Here is a 15,718-nt window from a genome sequence, read left to right as displayed (position 1 = left end):
GCAGTGATCCACAGTTGGACAGTGTTCTGTCCAAGCTACCCATGGGTTTGACCAAACTGCGGGAGGCAGTGGAAGATAGGAGTGCCTGGAGTGCTCTGGTCCATGGGGTCACGAAGAGTCAGACACGACTAAATGACTAAACAACAACAACTTTGCTTTGAAAGAAATAACCAAACTCCTATTTATTTTCATTTAAGACCATGGTTCATGTACTCTTTCTGCTATTTTGTCTCATTTACCTCAGACCCTGCCCCTTATCAACCAAATCTCCTCATGTTGTAATAACTGGCAAGAGGTCAAATATTTGCTTTGGCCACAAAATTGAAAGGAAACTTTGAGTGGTCTTTGTTATGAACAGTTTTCTGATTGGAGGAGAGCAGCATCCCCGGCAGTTTAATAACCTCCTTTCCACTCTCTTGTCAGCACTCAAGTCAAGAGCGCTTCTCTCTCTCTATAAGTCTTGTCTCCTGAGCCTTACCCAAAAAGGACACAATGCTTCGAGGAAGGACTGTGAGATGCTGCCTTTTGCTGATGCTCTTGACCATCCTGCCTACACGGCCTGCATTGGAAGGTGCGTTACCAAGAATTGGGTGTCATTCCTCCCCCTATTTTTCCTTCCTCCCCAATATTCACTGGTGCAAAGCCATAGAAGGCTGGCTTAATTCCCACTGGAAAAGAATATGACAAGTTAATGGTGACTTACAGATAGCCTGTTAATTTCAATAGGGCTTCCTATGTGACTGCTTGCCTTTAGATCTGGGCCTCTGTTTTGGTTAAGAAATATTTCTTAACAGTAGTTAATCAGGCTCAAGACAAATTCCCAAAGCACTCAATGTGCCCTCTTCTTTGGGAACTGCTGTTGCCCGCCAGCTTTTGTCACCCGGGGCTCGTTTGAATATGGGTTACAGCTTTTCAGCAACAATTATGGGAACTAATGGCAGCACTCCTAACCTCTTTACCTCAGAGTAAGCTGCACTGAATTTAATAGGACTCAGGGGGAGATTCTAACCATGTTTGCTCAGGGGTTAGTTTAATGACAATGGAAGTTGCATTAGTCACAACTAACTTGTTCCTTTGGTTTCAATGGGCTTTTAGTGTCACTGAAGTAAAGCTCATTGAGTTCAAGATTTACTCCAGGTAAGTGAGTACAAGAATGCAGTCTTAGGCACAACTAACCCATACCCTTCAACATTCCTCAAATGAAAACAGGAACATTTCTCAGTCCCCCTAACAATTGACCCCATTCCTCTACCCCCGAGGGACACCCTCTAATTCCAATGTAATCTTATTTCAATCTTTGGAAGATTTACAAAAAGAAAAACATATACCAATTAATAACTTTTAGAAAGGGGCAATGTTAGACGTGGATGCACAAAGCATCTTAAAAATCAAGACTCCGTGCACCCTGCTCCACTCCCCCTTTCATTCCTCCCTGAATGGTCCTGATAGCCAACTCGCTACATGAAGCTGGATTTTAGGGTGGCAGCAGCCTCTCCTCCTGACCCGCCCTCCTGCAACTGCTGCAAACTGCCCAAGAGAAAAGGCCAGCAACAGCAGCCACAGAGAGTCCCTGGAGAGGCACCAGAGAGGCAACAGGATGTTCCTGCAGAGCTGCCACTGCCACCGCCACTACTGCCACTGCTCTGAACAACCTCCAGCTCGTGCTCCTCTCCAAGCTCAGCAGCGGTAGCCCTGACGGGGAATTAGGGACATTCAGGGATCAGATCCCCAGCTAGCATGGCTTTTGTAATTCCAGAACTGTCCCCGAAAAACAGGGACACTTGGAGGTGATGCTAATCTTTTTGTTTGGTTGGAGTACGCGCCTTTTGTGCTGTTTGTTGCAGTAACCGCAAGTAGAATATGACATAGGTTTAGCCAGCTTCATTACACTTCTGGTTTTATTTTGCACTGGAAGGTTTCCTAACAAAGAACGAGGACCCATCCTCACTTCTGTTTGTGCCACGATTTCTAGGCAGAGGTATGTGATTTGTAGGCATGAGTCCAAGTGAGTGGGGTGTGTGTGTGTGGTCCCACTGCAGGAAACCCATTTGACTTTTGTTTTGATTTAGAGGTAAACAGTGAGTTTTCCCACTAAAGCAACGGGGCAAAATAAAGCCCTGCCTGGACCTGTGTCTACTTATGCCAGGCAATTGCGGAAAAAACTGGTGTGGATAGGTTAGAATTTATGTGAATGGGTTAAGAATTGATTCAGCTCTCCTAGTTCTTCCTACCTTGCAGCTCAGTGGTTGAAGCACAACAGCAACAAAATGGAAACTTTCCCCTTTCTTTCAGACACCAACGTGGCCCTCGCTGGAGAGGCTTCACAATCCAGCAACATCCACCCGCTAGGAGCAGCTGGAAATGCCATTGACGGGAACCCAGCCAGTGATTTTAACCAGGGATCCTGCACCCACACAGATTCTGAAAATAATCCATGGTGGATGGTAGACTTGAAGGCACAATATCAAGTACTCCGTGTCACCATCACCAATCGGAAAGACTGCTGTGCTCACCGTCTTAATGGGGCTGAAATCCGAGTTGGGGACTCCGCAGAGAGTGGAGGCACCACAAATCCTAGGTACTGTATACGGATCGGATGCTTTGTAGCCAGGGAAGGGGAAGCTGAGGCCCCCCAGGTGTTATTGGAGTACCACTCCCATCATCTTGATCCATTGTCTATGTTGGTTCAAGCAGGTGGCAGTTGGAGTCCAACAATATTTGGAGGGCCATGGGTTTCCTATATCTTCCTTTCATGTAGAGAAGTTGTGAGGTATGATTTTCTGTTCTGCCCTGTTTTCGTCACATGCAGTTCATTGTCTGCTGCAGTTCACTGTCTGCCAAAAGCTATGTTATTATGTTTTGCTTTCCACTGTGGCAAAACTTCTGTCATGAACACACCAGCTCCAAGTGTAATCTTGCAGCTGGCTGCAGAATGCAGTCTGGACAGGGGGGCTGGGCTTTCATGCTGCCATAGGAGAGCCCGCAGCTGCCAGCATCAAGTCCCCCTGATCTTGGATGGCTGGCTGATAAGGAAGGAACGGAGAGCAGGCTGGAACACAGCCAAAGCTCCCTGGAAGCCCAAACAGGCGTGGAAAGTCACAGAGACAGCTTTTTGGAACAGGAAGGGGCTGCAGCTGACTAAGTAAGTCCGAGGTGTAGGCATATAGGAAGGCTCCTAGACAAGTCGAAGGCTCAATCTCTTCTGTTGACACAGGAAGAACCCCTCAGAAAGGTCAACTCAGTGATGGGGGCTGGAGGTTTGTTAGGGCCGTCCGGAAATAATTGCTTGGCTTTTTTTGCAATAAATCCTCCTTTTTAATTACTTACGCTTACTATGTTATCAAGCCGCGAACCTGGACTCCTAACAACTACATAACTTATGTAATTTATATAATTGAGTATGTAAATTACGTAGGTTGCATTGTTCAGTTATGCCACGCCAGCATAGCTCTGACAGTAGAGCATGAGACTTTAAATCTCCAGCTCATGAGTTCCAGACCCACACTGGACAAAAGATTCCTAATTTGCAGATGTTTGGGCTAGGTGACCGTCATAGTCCTTTCCAACTCTACTGTTCTATGATTCTATGTAGGGTTTTTTGCTGAAAAAAATTCTTCCATTATTGTTTAATGCTATTCTTTTTTTTTTTAATGATTTTGTTTCTTTTCTAGATGTGCTACAATAGGTTCTTTGGGTGCTGGGGAAATAGGCAGCTTTAACTGTGAAGCATCAAAGGGGCAGTATGTGACTGTTACCCTACCTGGGAAAGAATACCTCACGCTTTGTGAAGTCCAGGTGTTTGGATCTAAGATAGAGTCCCCTGGTAAGTAGAAAACATATTGTCATCTATTTGTGTGCAAAGAGACTGAGGCTGTGGACACACCCTGTATTTAAAGCACATTTAAATGCATGACTTTCCCCCAAGAATCCTGGGATCTTTAGTTTAGGATTGGCTTCTGTGATTCCGGAATGTCCAGCTTAAATGGGGCAGTTGATGGGTACAGTATACAGGCATAAACTCTTACTTTCCATGCTCTGCTGCTACTAAGCCTGCAACTGAAATAACAGTTTCCCCTGATTACACCCAGGCGCAGGGCTGGGGCAGAAGAGTGCTAGAGTCTTGTCTAGTCAAGTTGTATAGGATCGATTCCAATCTGTTACCTCCAAGGATGCGGACAGGCTGCTTGGACAAGTGAAACTGACCACCTGTCTCCTTGATCCTTGTCCATCCTGGCTATTAAAAGCGAGCCAGGAAGGGCTGGGCGATGGGCTCTGCAGGGTGGTGACCTAGTGCTGGACCTTGGCACTCTGAGGTCACCATGCTCACAAGCACCAGAGTGAGAGTCTTTTGGTCTGGCGCTGTGGCATGAGGACTCGCTCCAGAGCGCTGGACCAAAAACGGAGCGATCCGGCAATCAAACAGAAGCCAGGATTGGCTTCTGTGATTCCAGAATGTCCAGCTTAAATGGGGCAGTTGATGGGTACAGTATACAGGCATAAACTCTTACTTTCCATGCTCTGCTGCTACTAAGCCTGCAACTGAAATAACAGTTTCCCCTGATTACACCCAGGCTCCCCTTCCCTCCCCTTTCTCACTTGTAGGGGATTCACCCACTGCTGAGATTTTGTTTCAGCACCAGACAAAAACCATACCCTCCAACATGTTGAGGCTGAAAACTGGGATGCACATTTTTGGGCCCTAGGACCTCGCATACGATTGTGATCTCACATGTTTTTAGGCACCTGCTGAGAGCATGGCGAGAGCATTAATTAAGAATTAATTCAGCTCTCTTAGTTTTTCCTGCCTTGCAGTTCAGTGGTTGAAGCACAACAGCAACAAAATGGAAACTTTCCCCTGTCTTTCTTTCAGACACCAATGTGGCCCTCGCCGGAGAAGCTTCACAATCCAGTACCTACAGCTCGATAGGAGCAGCTGGAAATGCCATTGACGGGAACCCAGCCAGTGATTTTAAACAGGGATCCTGCACCCACACAGAGTCTGAAAATAATCCATGGTGGATGGTAGACTTGAAGGCACAATATCAAGTACTCCATGTCACCATCACCAATCGGAAAGACTGCTGTGCTCACCGTCTTAATGGGGCTGAAATCCGAGTTGGGGACTCCGCAGAGAGAGGAGGCACCACAAATCCTAGGTACTGTATACAGATCGGATGCTTTGTAGCCAGGGAAGGGGAAGCTGAGGCCCCCCAGATGTTATTGGAGTACCACTCCCATCATCTTGATCCATTGTCTATGTTGAGTTCAAGCAGGTGGGAGGTGGAGTCCAACAATATCTGGAGGGCCATGGGTTCCCCATCCTTTCCTTACATATAGAGATGTCATGAGGTACGCTTTTCTGTTCTGCCCTGTTTTCGCCACATGCAGGACTGTTTCCTTTCCACAGCAGTTCGCTTTCTGCCAAAAGCTAACTTACTTTGTCTTGCTGTTTGCTGTGGCAAAACTACATAAGTTATGTAATTTAGTACAATGGTACCTCAGGTTACATACGCTTCAGGTTACAGACTCCGCTAACCCAGAAATAGTACCTTGGGTTAAGAACTTTCCTTCAGGATGAGAACAGAAACCGTGCAGCGGCAGCGGGAGGCCCCACTAGCTAAAGTGCTACTTCAGGTTAAGAACAGTTTCAGGTTAAGAACGGACCTCCGGAATGAATTAAGCACTTAACCCGAGGTACCACTGTATGTATATTTGGCAGGTTTCATTGTCCTGTTATGCCATGCCAGCATAGCTCTGACAGTAGTACATGAGACTTTTAATCTCAGGCTCATGAGTTCAAGATTCCTAAATTGCAGGGGGTTGGACTAGATGACCCTCATAGTCCTTTCAAACTCTACTGTTCTATGATTCTGTGATTTCATTGGAATGGAAATGCAATGCAAATCGGGGAACATGATGTAGTCAATTACATACTGTTTTTGGACTGATCAGCAAATACTGATCATATCCACTGGATCAATTTCTCTTCCTCTCATGGGGTGAATTTGTCAACATTGGCCATTTCCACTTCTATTTTGTCAACATTTTCTGGCATCCCTGCTTTAGAGGATTATGACACAGGGAGGACAATGGAGTGCAAATGTTCCAGACAGACCTCTTGCCATTTGATTTCTGAAAACATAGCAAATATTTGCTTTCTTTTCTGACTTCTTCATGTGAGTTCAGGTTGCTGAAAAAAATTCTTCCATTACTGTTTAATGCTATTTATATATATATATATATAAAATGGTTTGGTTCTTTTCTAGATGTGCTACAATAAGTTCTTTGGGTGCTGGGAAAACAGGGAGCTTTAACTGTGAAGCATCAAAGGGGCAGTATGTGACTGTTACCCTGCCTAGGAAAGAATACCTCACGCTTTGTGAAGTCCAGGTTTTTGGACGGAAGATAGAGTCCCCTGGTACGTAGAAAAGATATTGTCATCTATTTGTGTGCAAAGAGACTGAGGCTGTGGACACACCAACAGAATGGTTGGGGCCCGTTCCGTGGAGGGGGGGGGGGATGCACGGGGACACCCATTCTGAGTGATCACAAGTAGGAGGAGGAATTGTGCTAAGACCAGACCATGTCATTACTGAGGAGGCAAGTTTAGTCATTGTTTGAAGTCTATCCCTGCCTCCAGGTCTGGTCTAGACCAGAAGGATACTGGAATCAACAAGGGAGACCCACATGACCCACATGCCAGGTGAATGATTCACAAGACGGTTGTCACCCACGACTTGGTCGTGGACGGAGGACTTAACCTGGCATGTGGTTGGATGAAGCAGATGGGCCTGTCCTTGCTGCTGCTTGTCCACCAGGTTTCTCTTACGCACAGCAACCCAGGACATATGGGCGGGTGGGTGCTGCAGTGATATTTAGAAAGTCATTAGCTTACACCAGGTGTCCTATTGGGAAGACCCAGTTTTCTGAGTGCATGTTCTGGAAGGTGAGCAATAGGGGCAGTACAGGATTCCTTTTGCTGTACTGACCTCCCTGCCGCACCAAAGATTCCCTGTCCAAGCTGCTTCAGGTCGTGGCGGATGTTGTCCTAGAGACACCTAGTTTGGTTGTCCTAGGGGATTTTAACATTCATGCCGACACAATCTTATAAGGGGCCCCTCAGAACTTCATGCAAAGTATGACCTCCATGGAGCTGTCCCTGAATAAGTTTGACCCAACTCATAGTCGCGGACATGCCTTAGACCTAGTGTTCACCTCTATGAATGTGGGTGATCTGACACTAAGGAAAAGCGAAACAAAAGAAGTTCCATGCTCGGATCACTTTCTGGTGCAACTGGACTTTTCCATGACCCTTCCCATTTGCAGGGAGGTGGGGCTAATTTGTATGGTCCGCCCCCACCACTTAATGGATCCAAATGGTTTCCAGAGAGCGGTAGGGAATGTTTTATTCCATGTTGATGGTCTTTCAGCTGATTCCCTGGTGGCCTGCTAGAATGTGGACTTAACCAGGGCTATTGACTGTTTGGCTCTGAAGCACCCTCCCCGATTACATGGAGCCTGGACAGTCCCATGGTTTCCCCAGAGTTGAGGGCGATGAAACAATCGCTGAAATGGCTAGACGGCCAGTGGTGGAAATCTCATTTTGAATTAGACCAGACATGGGTTAGAGCTGAACGTTGAGCCTACCAAGTGGCAATAGTGACACCGTATAGGACCTTTCATCTGCAGAAAACAGCAGCAGGAGACTCTTTCAGGTGGTTTGCAATCTAACGGAACCACCTCTGCCGTTGGGGCCTCGTAAGGACCCCAATATCTCCTGCAATGATTTTGCAAATTTTTTTGCAGATAAAGTCTGCAAAGTTTGCAGAGTTGGAAGGAGGTAGACTCCACCTTCCACCCTAGGAGCAGGGCTGGGGCAGAAGAGTGCTAGAGTCTTGTCTAGTCAAGTTGTATAGGATCGATTCCAATCTGTTACCTCCAAGGATGCGGACAGGCTGCTTGGACAAGTGAAACTGACCACCTGTGTTATGTACTGAGTTGAATAGGATCCAAACTGTAGCAGTCTGATTGGTCCTAGAACAATAGGATCCAAAAGGCAGCAGTCTGATTGGTCCTAGAACAATAGGATTCAGAATGCAGCAGTCTGATTGGTCCTAGAACAATGCAGCAGTATGATTGGTTGGCAGGAACCACCCAATCCTGCTCCAGATAGAAGTGAATCCACAACCTGATTGGCTTACAGTAGAATTCCAGAATTAGCCAATCATGTGCAGCCCATTGTGTAAATAATGTATATAAAGCAGATACTGTGAGGGGACATTTATTCATTCCTCCTCACCACTATGAGCTGAATAAAGAGCATGAAATCACTTTGCGACTCTGAGTATATTTCACTGGCGACGAGGATGGGATCCCGCTGAGCTGACTGCCACACACAGCACCGCAGCACCGCCAACTGCCGCACCGCTGCCTCGCACCGTGTATCCAGGCTTCAGCTCCGGGGCACAAGGAACTCAGAATGGCAGCCAACAGCAGCTTCTCGCCATTCAACCCAGCATCTGGAGACTGGGAAGCGTACGCCTCCCGTTTCACCTTCCTCCTAGAAGCCAAAGGGGTCACCGACGAAGAAGACGCCAAGAAGAGGGCGATATTCTTCAGCGTCTGCGGAGAGGAGACGTTTGAAATCGCCCGGGCTCTCCTTGCGCCTGAAGACGTCGCTACTGTTCCATACAAAACAATAATGGAACAGCTGAAGGGGCACTTTTCGCCGCAGCCCTCAGTGGTGGCTCGTCGAAATGCCTTCTACGCAAAGCGGCAAGCCCCGGGGGAAACCATAACTGGGTTTGTGACCTCTCTCCGCCAAGCCGCCCGGTTCTGCAACTTCTCAGAGCTGGAGAACATGCTTCGTGACCGCCTCGTCGGTGGCCTGAAGGATGAGAAGCTGCAACGACGCCTCTACGCTAAGAAGGACCTAACGTTCCAGGTCGCTCTGGAGGAGGCCCTGGCAACAGAAGCTGCCGAGAGGTCGACCCAAGAGGCACGGCCGAGCCTGCCATCCCAACCGAGGGTCCACCATGAAGACCTCACCGACGACTCAGGATCCGACAGGGAGGAGGTGCACCGAGTACAGCAGCGCACTCAAGCAGCGCACAGACCACAGCTGCCTCGACGAGAAGGAGGGAACTGCGCAAGCTGCGGGGAGAGTCACGAGAGGAGGACCTGCCGTTTCCGCAACGCAGAGTGCAGGCAGTGCAGAAAATCGGGACACATCGCCCGGGTGTGTCGGGCTCGGCCCACCCGACACCAGGCATCAGATGACCAATCCAAGAGCCCCAGGTCCCGGGGCCCAACGCACCAAGGCAACTCGACGGAGCTCACGGACTTCCAGGTATACCAGTTGCCCCACCCCAACGTAGAGAAAATTTATGTAGAGGTACAGATAGAGGGGGCCCCATGCCGCATGGAGCTTGACACGGGTTCAACTCTATCCATAATCTCGGCAAGGACCTTAAGGAAACTGTGTCCCACTGGGGGTCCCAAACTCAGGCCGGCCCCATTCACCCTCCGGGACTTCCAGAAACGTAAGGTCCCCACAATGGGGGTGGGGACCTTCAGGGTGCAATACCGAGGGCGGACGCGGCAACTGGACTTGCTTGTGGTCAAGGGCCCCTACATTAGCTTACTGGGATTGGCATGGTTTGGACCACTGGGGCTAGCTGTCACCGGGGTGAACCACACTAGCTTACAAGTGGACGTGGACGCCATATGCAAGGAATTTCCAGGGGTTTTCGATGGGAAATTGGGACAGTATACGGGCCCCCCCATTGCGCTACAGCTTGACCCCGCAGTACGACCGGTCAGGCTCAAGGCCCGCCGGGTCCCGTTCGCCTTGAAACCCCGTATAGACGAGGAATTGGACCGACTCGTAGAGCAAGGAGTGCTGGAGCCGGTGCCTAATGCTCCCTGGGAAACCCCAATCGTCACACCCGTCAAGCCTAATGGTTCGGTCCGCATCTGCGCAGACTACAAATGTACCATAAACAAGGCCCTCACGGCCCACGCATACCCAGTGCCAGTGGTCAGCCATGTCCTTGCCACCCTGGCTGGGTCGAAAATTTTTGGCAAGCTGGACTTGGCCCAAGCATATCAACAGCTGCCAGTAGATGAGGCCACAGCAGAGGCACAGACGATTGTGACGCACAGAGGAGCGTTCAGGGTAAAGCGGCTGCAATTCGGTGTCAGCGTGGCACCAGGCATATTCCAGAATATAATGGACTCTCTCCTTAAAGGGATTCCTGGCGTCACCCCCTTCTTCGATGATGTGTTGATTGCCGGCCCCACACCAGAGGAGTTTGAGGACCGCCTCCGCACCGTTCTGCACCGTTTCCAGACGGCGGGTCTCAAGGTGAAGCGGGAAAAATGTCTACTAGGAGTGCCTCAGGTGGACTTTCTGGGATTTATGGTGGACGCAGAAGGGGTCCACCCGACTGGGGACAAGGTACGGGCCATTTGTGATGCCCCAGCGCCCAAGAGCAAGACTGAACTTCAGGCCTTCTTGGGACTATTGAACTTTTACCATTCCTTCCTTCCCCACAAGGCGGCGGTAGCGGAGCCCCTACACAGACTCCTGGACAAGCGGGCCCCTTGGGTGTGGGGCCAGCGCCAGGAGGCCGCATTCCAGGCAGTCAAGGACTTGCTTGTCTCAAACTCGGTCTTGGCACACTTCGACGAGAGGCTGCCGGTGGTGCTAGCATGCGACGCCTCACCCTATGGCATTGGAGCTGTCCTGGGGCACCAACTCCCGGATGGAAGAGAGGTACCGGTGGCGTACTTTTCCCAGACACTCAACACAACCGAGCGGAACTACTCGCAAATCGACAAGGAGGGTCTGGCAATCGTAAAGGGAGTAAAAAAATTCCATGATTTCTTGTACGGGCGGCCCTTCACCGTGGTGACTGACCACAAGCCGTTGCTTGGCTTGTTTGCCCCCGAAAAGCAGACCCCCCAAGTGCTGTCTCCTCGCGTCCTCAGGTGGTCAATTTTCCTTGCCAGCTACCAGTATGCACTGATTCACCGACCTGGGAAGGCGATGGGCCATGCGGACGCCCTCAGCAGGCTACCACTACCGGAAACAGGCCCTGACCCAGCACCTGCACAAGAGGTTATGAGCCTGGAGCTGCTTCCCGACCGCCCCATTCAGGCACAAGAAGTTGCACACCATTCCAAGAAAGATAGGGTCATCTCCCGGGTCCTGGACTGGGTGTGGAGGGGATGGCCCAGCAGCAGCCCCGGGCCAGAATTCGCCGGCTACACAACCCGCAAACATGAACTGTCGGCCCACAAGGGGTGCCTGTTATGGGGAAGCAGAGTCGTTGTTCCCCAGCCCCTCTGCAAAAGGGTCCTCACAGCCCTACACGAGACACATCCAGGGGTAGTAAGAATGAAGGCCCTTGCCAGGAGTTATGTGTGGTGGCCGGGGATCGATGGAGAGATAGAGGCCTGGGTCAAACACTGCCAGGCCTGCCAAGAATCCCGCCCAGATCCCCCAAGGGCCCCAGTCCAGTCCTGGGAGTCCGCCCGAGCACCATGGTCACGCCTGCATGTGGATTTCGCTGGCCCCTTTCAGGGGAAAACATTCTTCATAGTGGTGGACTCCTACACCAAATGGCTGGAAGTCGCACTGGTACCGTCCACTTCCACGTCCGCAGCCATCCGGGTACTACGCAGGCTGTTTGCAACCCACGGGCTCCCTGACACTCTCGTCTCAGACAACGGGACTGCATTTACGTCAGGAGAATTCCAAACCTTCACAGCGCAGAACGCCATCCGCCACATCCGTTCGGCGCCGTTCCACCCTGCCACCAATGGCCAAGCAGAACGCATGGTGCGGACCACCAAGGACACCCTTCGCCGCATGACGCAAGGGGACTGGGAGTACCGCCTTGCCACATTCCTTCTAGCACAGCACAGCACCCCCAGCTCAACGACTGGCCGGAGCCCCGCTGAACTACTAATGGGTCGGCGCCTTGCAATCAGATTGGACCGCCTTCACCCCGATAGAGCTCAGGATGAGGTAGTGGTGGGGGAAGGCAGGAACCCCCGGACCTTCGAGGCCCAGGACCCAGTGTACGCAAAGAATTTTGGGGCAGGCCCAGCATGGGTACCCGCCACAATCACCAGGGTCACTGGCCCCGTGTCGTACGAGGTGCTAACGGATGGGGGGCAATGCTGGCGCCGCCACTGCGACCAGATACGGCGACGATTCCCGGGAGAAAACCAGGAGGAGGACAGGTCAGAGGAGTCCCAAGGGAACAGCGGGGCAGTGAGGCCCATAGAGCAGGAGGGGCCAGCAGGAGAGGCAGAATCAGTAAATACAGAGAGGACCCGTGAGGCCGAAAGGACACCGGAACCAGAACCACGACTGAGCGAGCCGGTTGCACCAGACCAAACAGCCGCATCACAGCCAGCATCCTTGGAACACGAGCCAGAACCCGGAGCCCGGACCAGGGAACACCCCAGGCCACAACGCACACGTAGGCCGCCGGCATACCTTGAGGACTATGAATGCGACCTCCCGGGCAGGACTGGAACTTAGAGGGGAGGGGTGTTATGTACTGAGTTGAATAGGATCCAAACTGTAGCAGTCTGATTGGTCCTAGAACAATAGGATCCAAAAGGCAGCAGTCTGATTGGTCCTAGAACAATAGGATTCAGAATGCAGCAGTCTGATTGGTCCTAGAACAATGCAGCAGTATGATTGGTTGGCAGGAACCACCCAATCCTGCTCCAGATAGAAGTGAATCCACAACCTGATTGGCTTACAGTAGAATTCCAGAATTAGCCAATCATGTGCAGCCCATTGTGTAAATAATGTATATAAAGCAGATACTGTGAGGGGACATTTATTCATTCCTCCTCACCACTATGAGCTGAATAAAGAGCATGAAATCACTTTGCGACTCTGAGTATATTTCAACCTGTCTCCTTGATCCTTGTCCATCCTGGCTATTAAAAGCGAGCCAGGAAGGGCTGGGCGATGGGCTCTGCAGGGTGGTGACCTAGTGCTGGACCTTGGCACTCTGAGGTCACCATGCTCACAAGCACCAGAGTGAGAGTCTTTTGGTCTGGCGCTGTGGCATGAGGACTCGCTCCAGAGCGCTGGACCAAAAACGGAGCGATCCGGCAATCAAACAGAAGCCAGGATTGGCTTCTGTGATTCCGGAATGTCCAGCTTAAATGGGGCAGTTGATGGGTACAGTATACAGGCATAAACTCTTACTTTCCATGCTCTGCTGCTACTAAGCCTGCAACTGAAATAACAGTTTCCCCTGATTACACCCAGGCTCCCCTTCCCTCCCCTTTCTCACTTGTAGGGGATTCACCCACTGCTGAGATTTTGTTTCAGCACCAGACAAAAACCATACCCTCCAACATGTTGAGGCTGAAAACTGGGATGCACATTTTTGGGCCCTAGGACCTCGCATACGATTGTGATCTCACATGTTTTTAGGCACCTGCTGAGAGCATGGCGAGAGCATTAATTAAGAATTAATTCAGCTCTCTTAGTTTTTCCTGCCTTGCAGTTCAGTGGTTGAAGCACAACAGCAACAAAATGGAAACTTTCCCCTGTCTTTCTTTCAGACACCAATGTGGCCCTCGCCGGAGAAGCTTCACAATCCAGTACCTACAGCTCGATAGGAGCAGCTGGAAATGCCATTGACGGGAACCCAGCCAGTGATTTTAAACAGGGATCCTGCACCCACACAGATTCTGAAAATAATCCATGGTGGATGGTAGACTTGAAGGCACAATATCAAGTACTCCGTGTCACCATCACCAATCGGAAAGACTGCTGTGCTCACCGTCTTAATGGGGCTGAAATCCGAGTTGGGGACTCTGCAGAGAGTGGAGGCACCACAAATCCTAGGTACTGTATACAGATCGGATGCTTTGTAGCCAGGGAAGGGGAAGCTGAGGCCCCCCAGGTGTTATTGGAGTACCACTCCCATCATCTTGATCCATTGTCTATGTTGAGTTCAAGCAGGTGGGAGGTGGAGTCCAACAATATCTGGAGGGCCATGGGTTCCCCATCCTTTCCTTACATATAGAGATGTCATGAGGTACGCTTTTCTGTTCTGCCCTGTTTTCGCCACATGCAGGACTGTTTCCATTCCACAGCAGTTCGCTTTCTGCCAAAAGCTAACTTACTTTGTCTTGCTGTTTGCTGTGGCAAAACTACCTAAGTTATGTAATTTAGTATGTATATTAGGCAGGTTACACTGTCCTGTTCTGCCATGCCAGCATAGCTCCGACAGTAGTACACGAGACTTTTAATCTCAGGCTCATGGGTTCAAGATTCCTAAATTGCAGGGGGTTGGAGTAGATGACCCTCATAGTCCTTTCAAACTCTGCTGTTCTATGATTCTATCATTTCATTGGAATGGAAATGCAATGCAAATCGGGGAACATGATGTAGTTAGTCAATTACATACTGTTTTTGGACTGATCAGCAAATACTGATCATATCCACTAGATCAATTTCTGTTCCTCTCATGGGGTGAATTTGTCAACACTGGCCATTTCCACTTCTAGTTTGTCAACATTTTCTGGCATCCCGGCTTTACAGCATTATGGCACAGGGAGGACAATGGGGTGCAAATGTTCCAGACAGATCTCTTGCCATTTGATTTCTGAAAACATAGCAAATATTTGCTTTCTTTTCTGACTTTTTCATGTGAGTTCAGGTTGCTGAAAAAAATTCTTCCATTACTGTTTAATGCTATTTTTTAAAATAATAATAATAATAATAATAATAATAATAATAATAATAATATATGATTTGGTTCTTTTCTAGATGTGCTACAATAGGTTCTTTGGGTGCTGGGGAAATAGGCAGCTTTAACTGTGAAGCATCAAAGGGGCAGTATGTGACTGTTACCCTACCTGGGAAAGAATACCTCACGCTTTGTGAAGTCCAGGTGTTTGGATGTAAAATAGAGTCCCCTGGTAAGTAGAAAAGATATTGTCATCTATTTGTGTGCAAACAGACTGAGGCTGTGGACACACCCTGTATTTAAAGCACATTTAAATGCATGAGTTTTTCCCAAGAATCCTGGGATCTTTAGTTTAGGATTGGCTTCTGTGATTCTGGAATGTCCAGCTTAAATGGGGCAGTTGACGGGTATAGTATACAGGCATAAACTCTTACTTTCCATGCTCTGCTGCTACTAAGCCTGCAACTGAAATAACGGTTTCCCCTGATTACACCCAGGCGCCCCTTCCCTCTCCTTCCTCACTTGTAGGGGATTCACCCACTGCTGAGATTTTGTTCCTCACAATTGTTATGATTCTGCCATGTCAGAGAACCCTGGGAACTGTAGTGTTAAATGAGGGAATCTTTCATTAAAGGATAATTTCCCAGAATTCTTTGGAGGAAGCCATGACAGTTAAATCATGATAGAACCCAGAAGCGAGATTCAACTATTTTATTTCTTTGTATTTAAATGATAAATCAGGACTTCCAGGTCAGCGCCATCGGTGAATGGCGGAGTTCCTCCGTCCGGAGGAACGGGCTCCGTGGAAACTGGGTCTTCCCGCCGCGGCGAAGGTGGGGACCCGCTAGAAATCCCAGGTGGAGGAAGCCTGGGAACGTGGGGTTCGGCAGGGCACCAGAAGCGCCCCCCTACTCGCAGGGAATCCCATTTAGGGGCCAGTCCTCCAACACGTCTTGACAACCAACTGCTGGCAGGCGAGCGTG

General features: G+C 49.6%; 1 protein-coding gene across 1 annotated transcript in view; it reads left to right on the top strand.

The window, feature by feature from the left end:
* The window catches only part of LOC308457431 (uncharacterized protein), a 31,734-nt gene that overhangs the window by 13,557 nt on the left and 2,459 nt on the right, over positions 1-15,718 (top strand). The window contains exons 2-8 of the mRNA XM_080971248.1: positions 424-571; positions 2,293-2,578; positions 3,672-3,823; positions 4,871-5,156; positions 6,267-6,418; positions 13,603-13,888; positions 14,816-14,967. Coding sequence (XP_080827374.1) covers positions 493-571; positions 2,293-2,578; positions 3,672-3,823; positions 4,871-5,156; positions 6,267-6,418; positions 13,603-13,888; positions 14,816-14,967 — 1,393 coding nt within the window. The 5' untranslated portion in view covers positions 424-492. The remainder of the gene's footprint in view (positions 1-423; positions 572-2,292; positions 2,579-3,671; positions 3,824-4,870; positions 5,157-6,266; positions 6,419-13,602; positions 13,889-14,815; positions 14,968-15,718) is intronic.

This window comes from Podarcis pityusensis (genome assembly GCF_964106645.2).
Source record: "Podarcis pityusensis genome assembly, chromosome: 10".
Taxonomy (NCBI): Eukaryota; Metazoa; Chordata; class Lepidosauria; order Squamata; family Lacertidae; genus Podarcis; species Podarcis pityusensis.
Note: the sequence above shows the minus strand (reverse complement) of the source record. Positions and strands in the feature narration are given on the sequence as shown.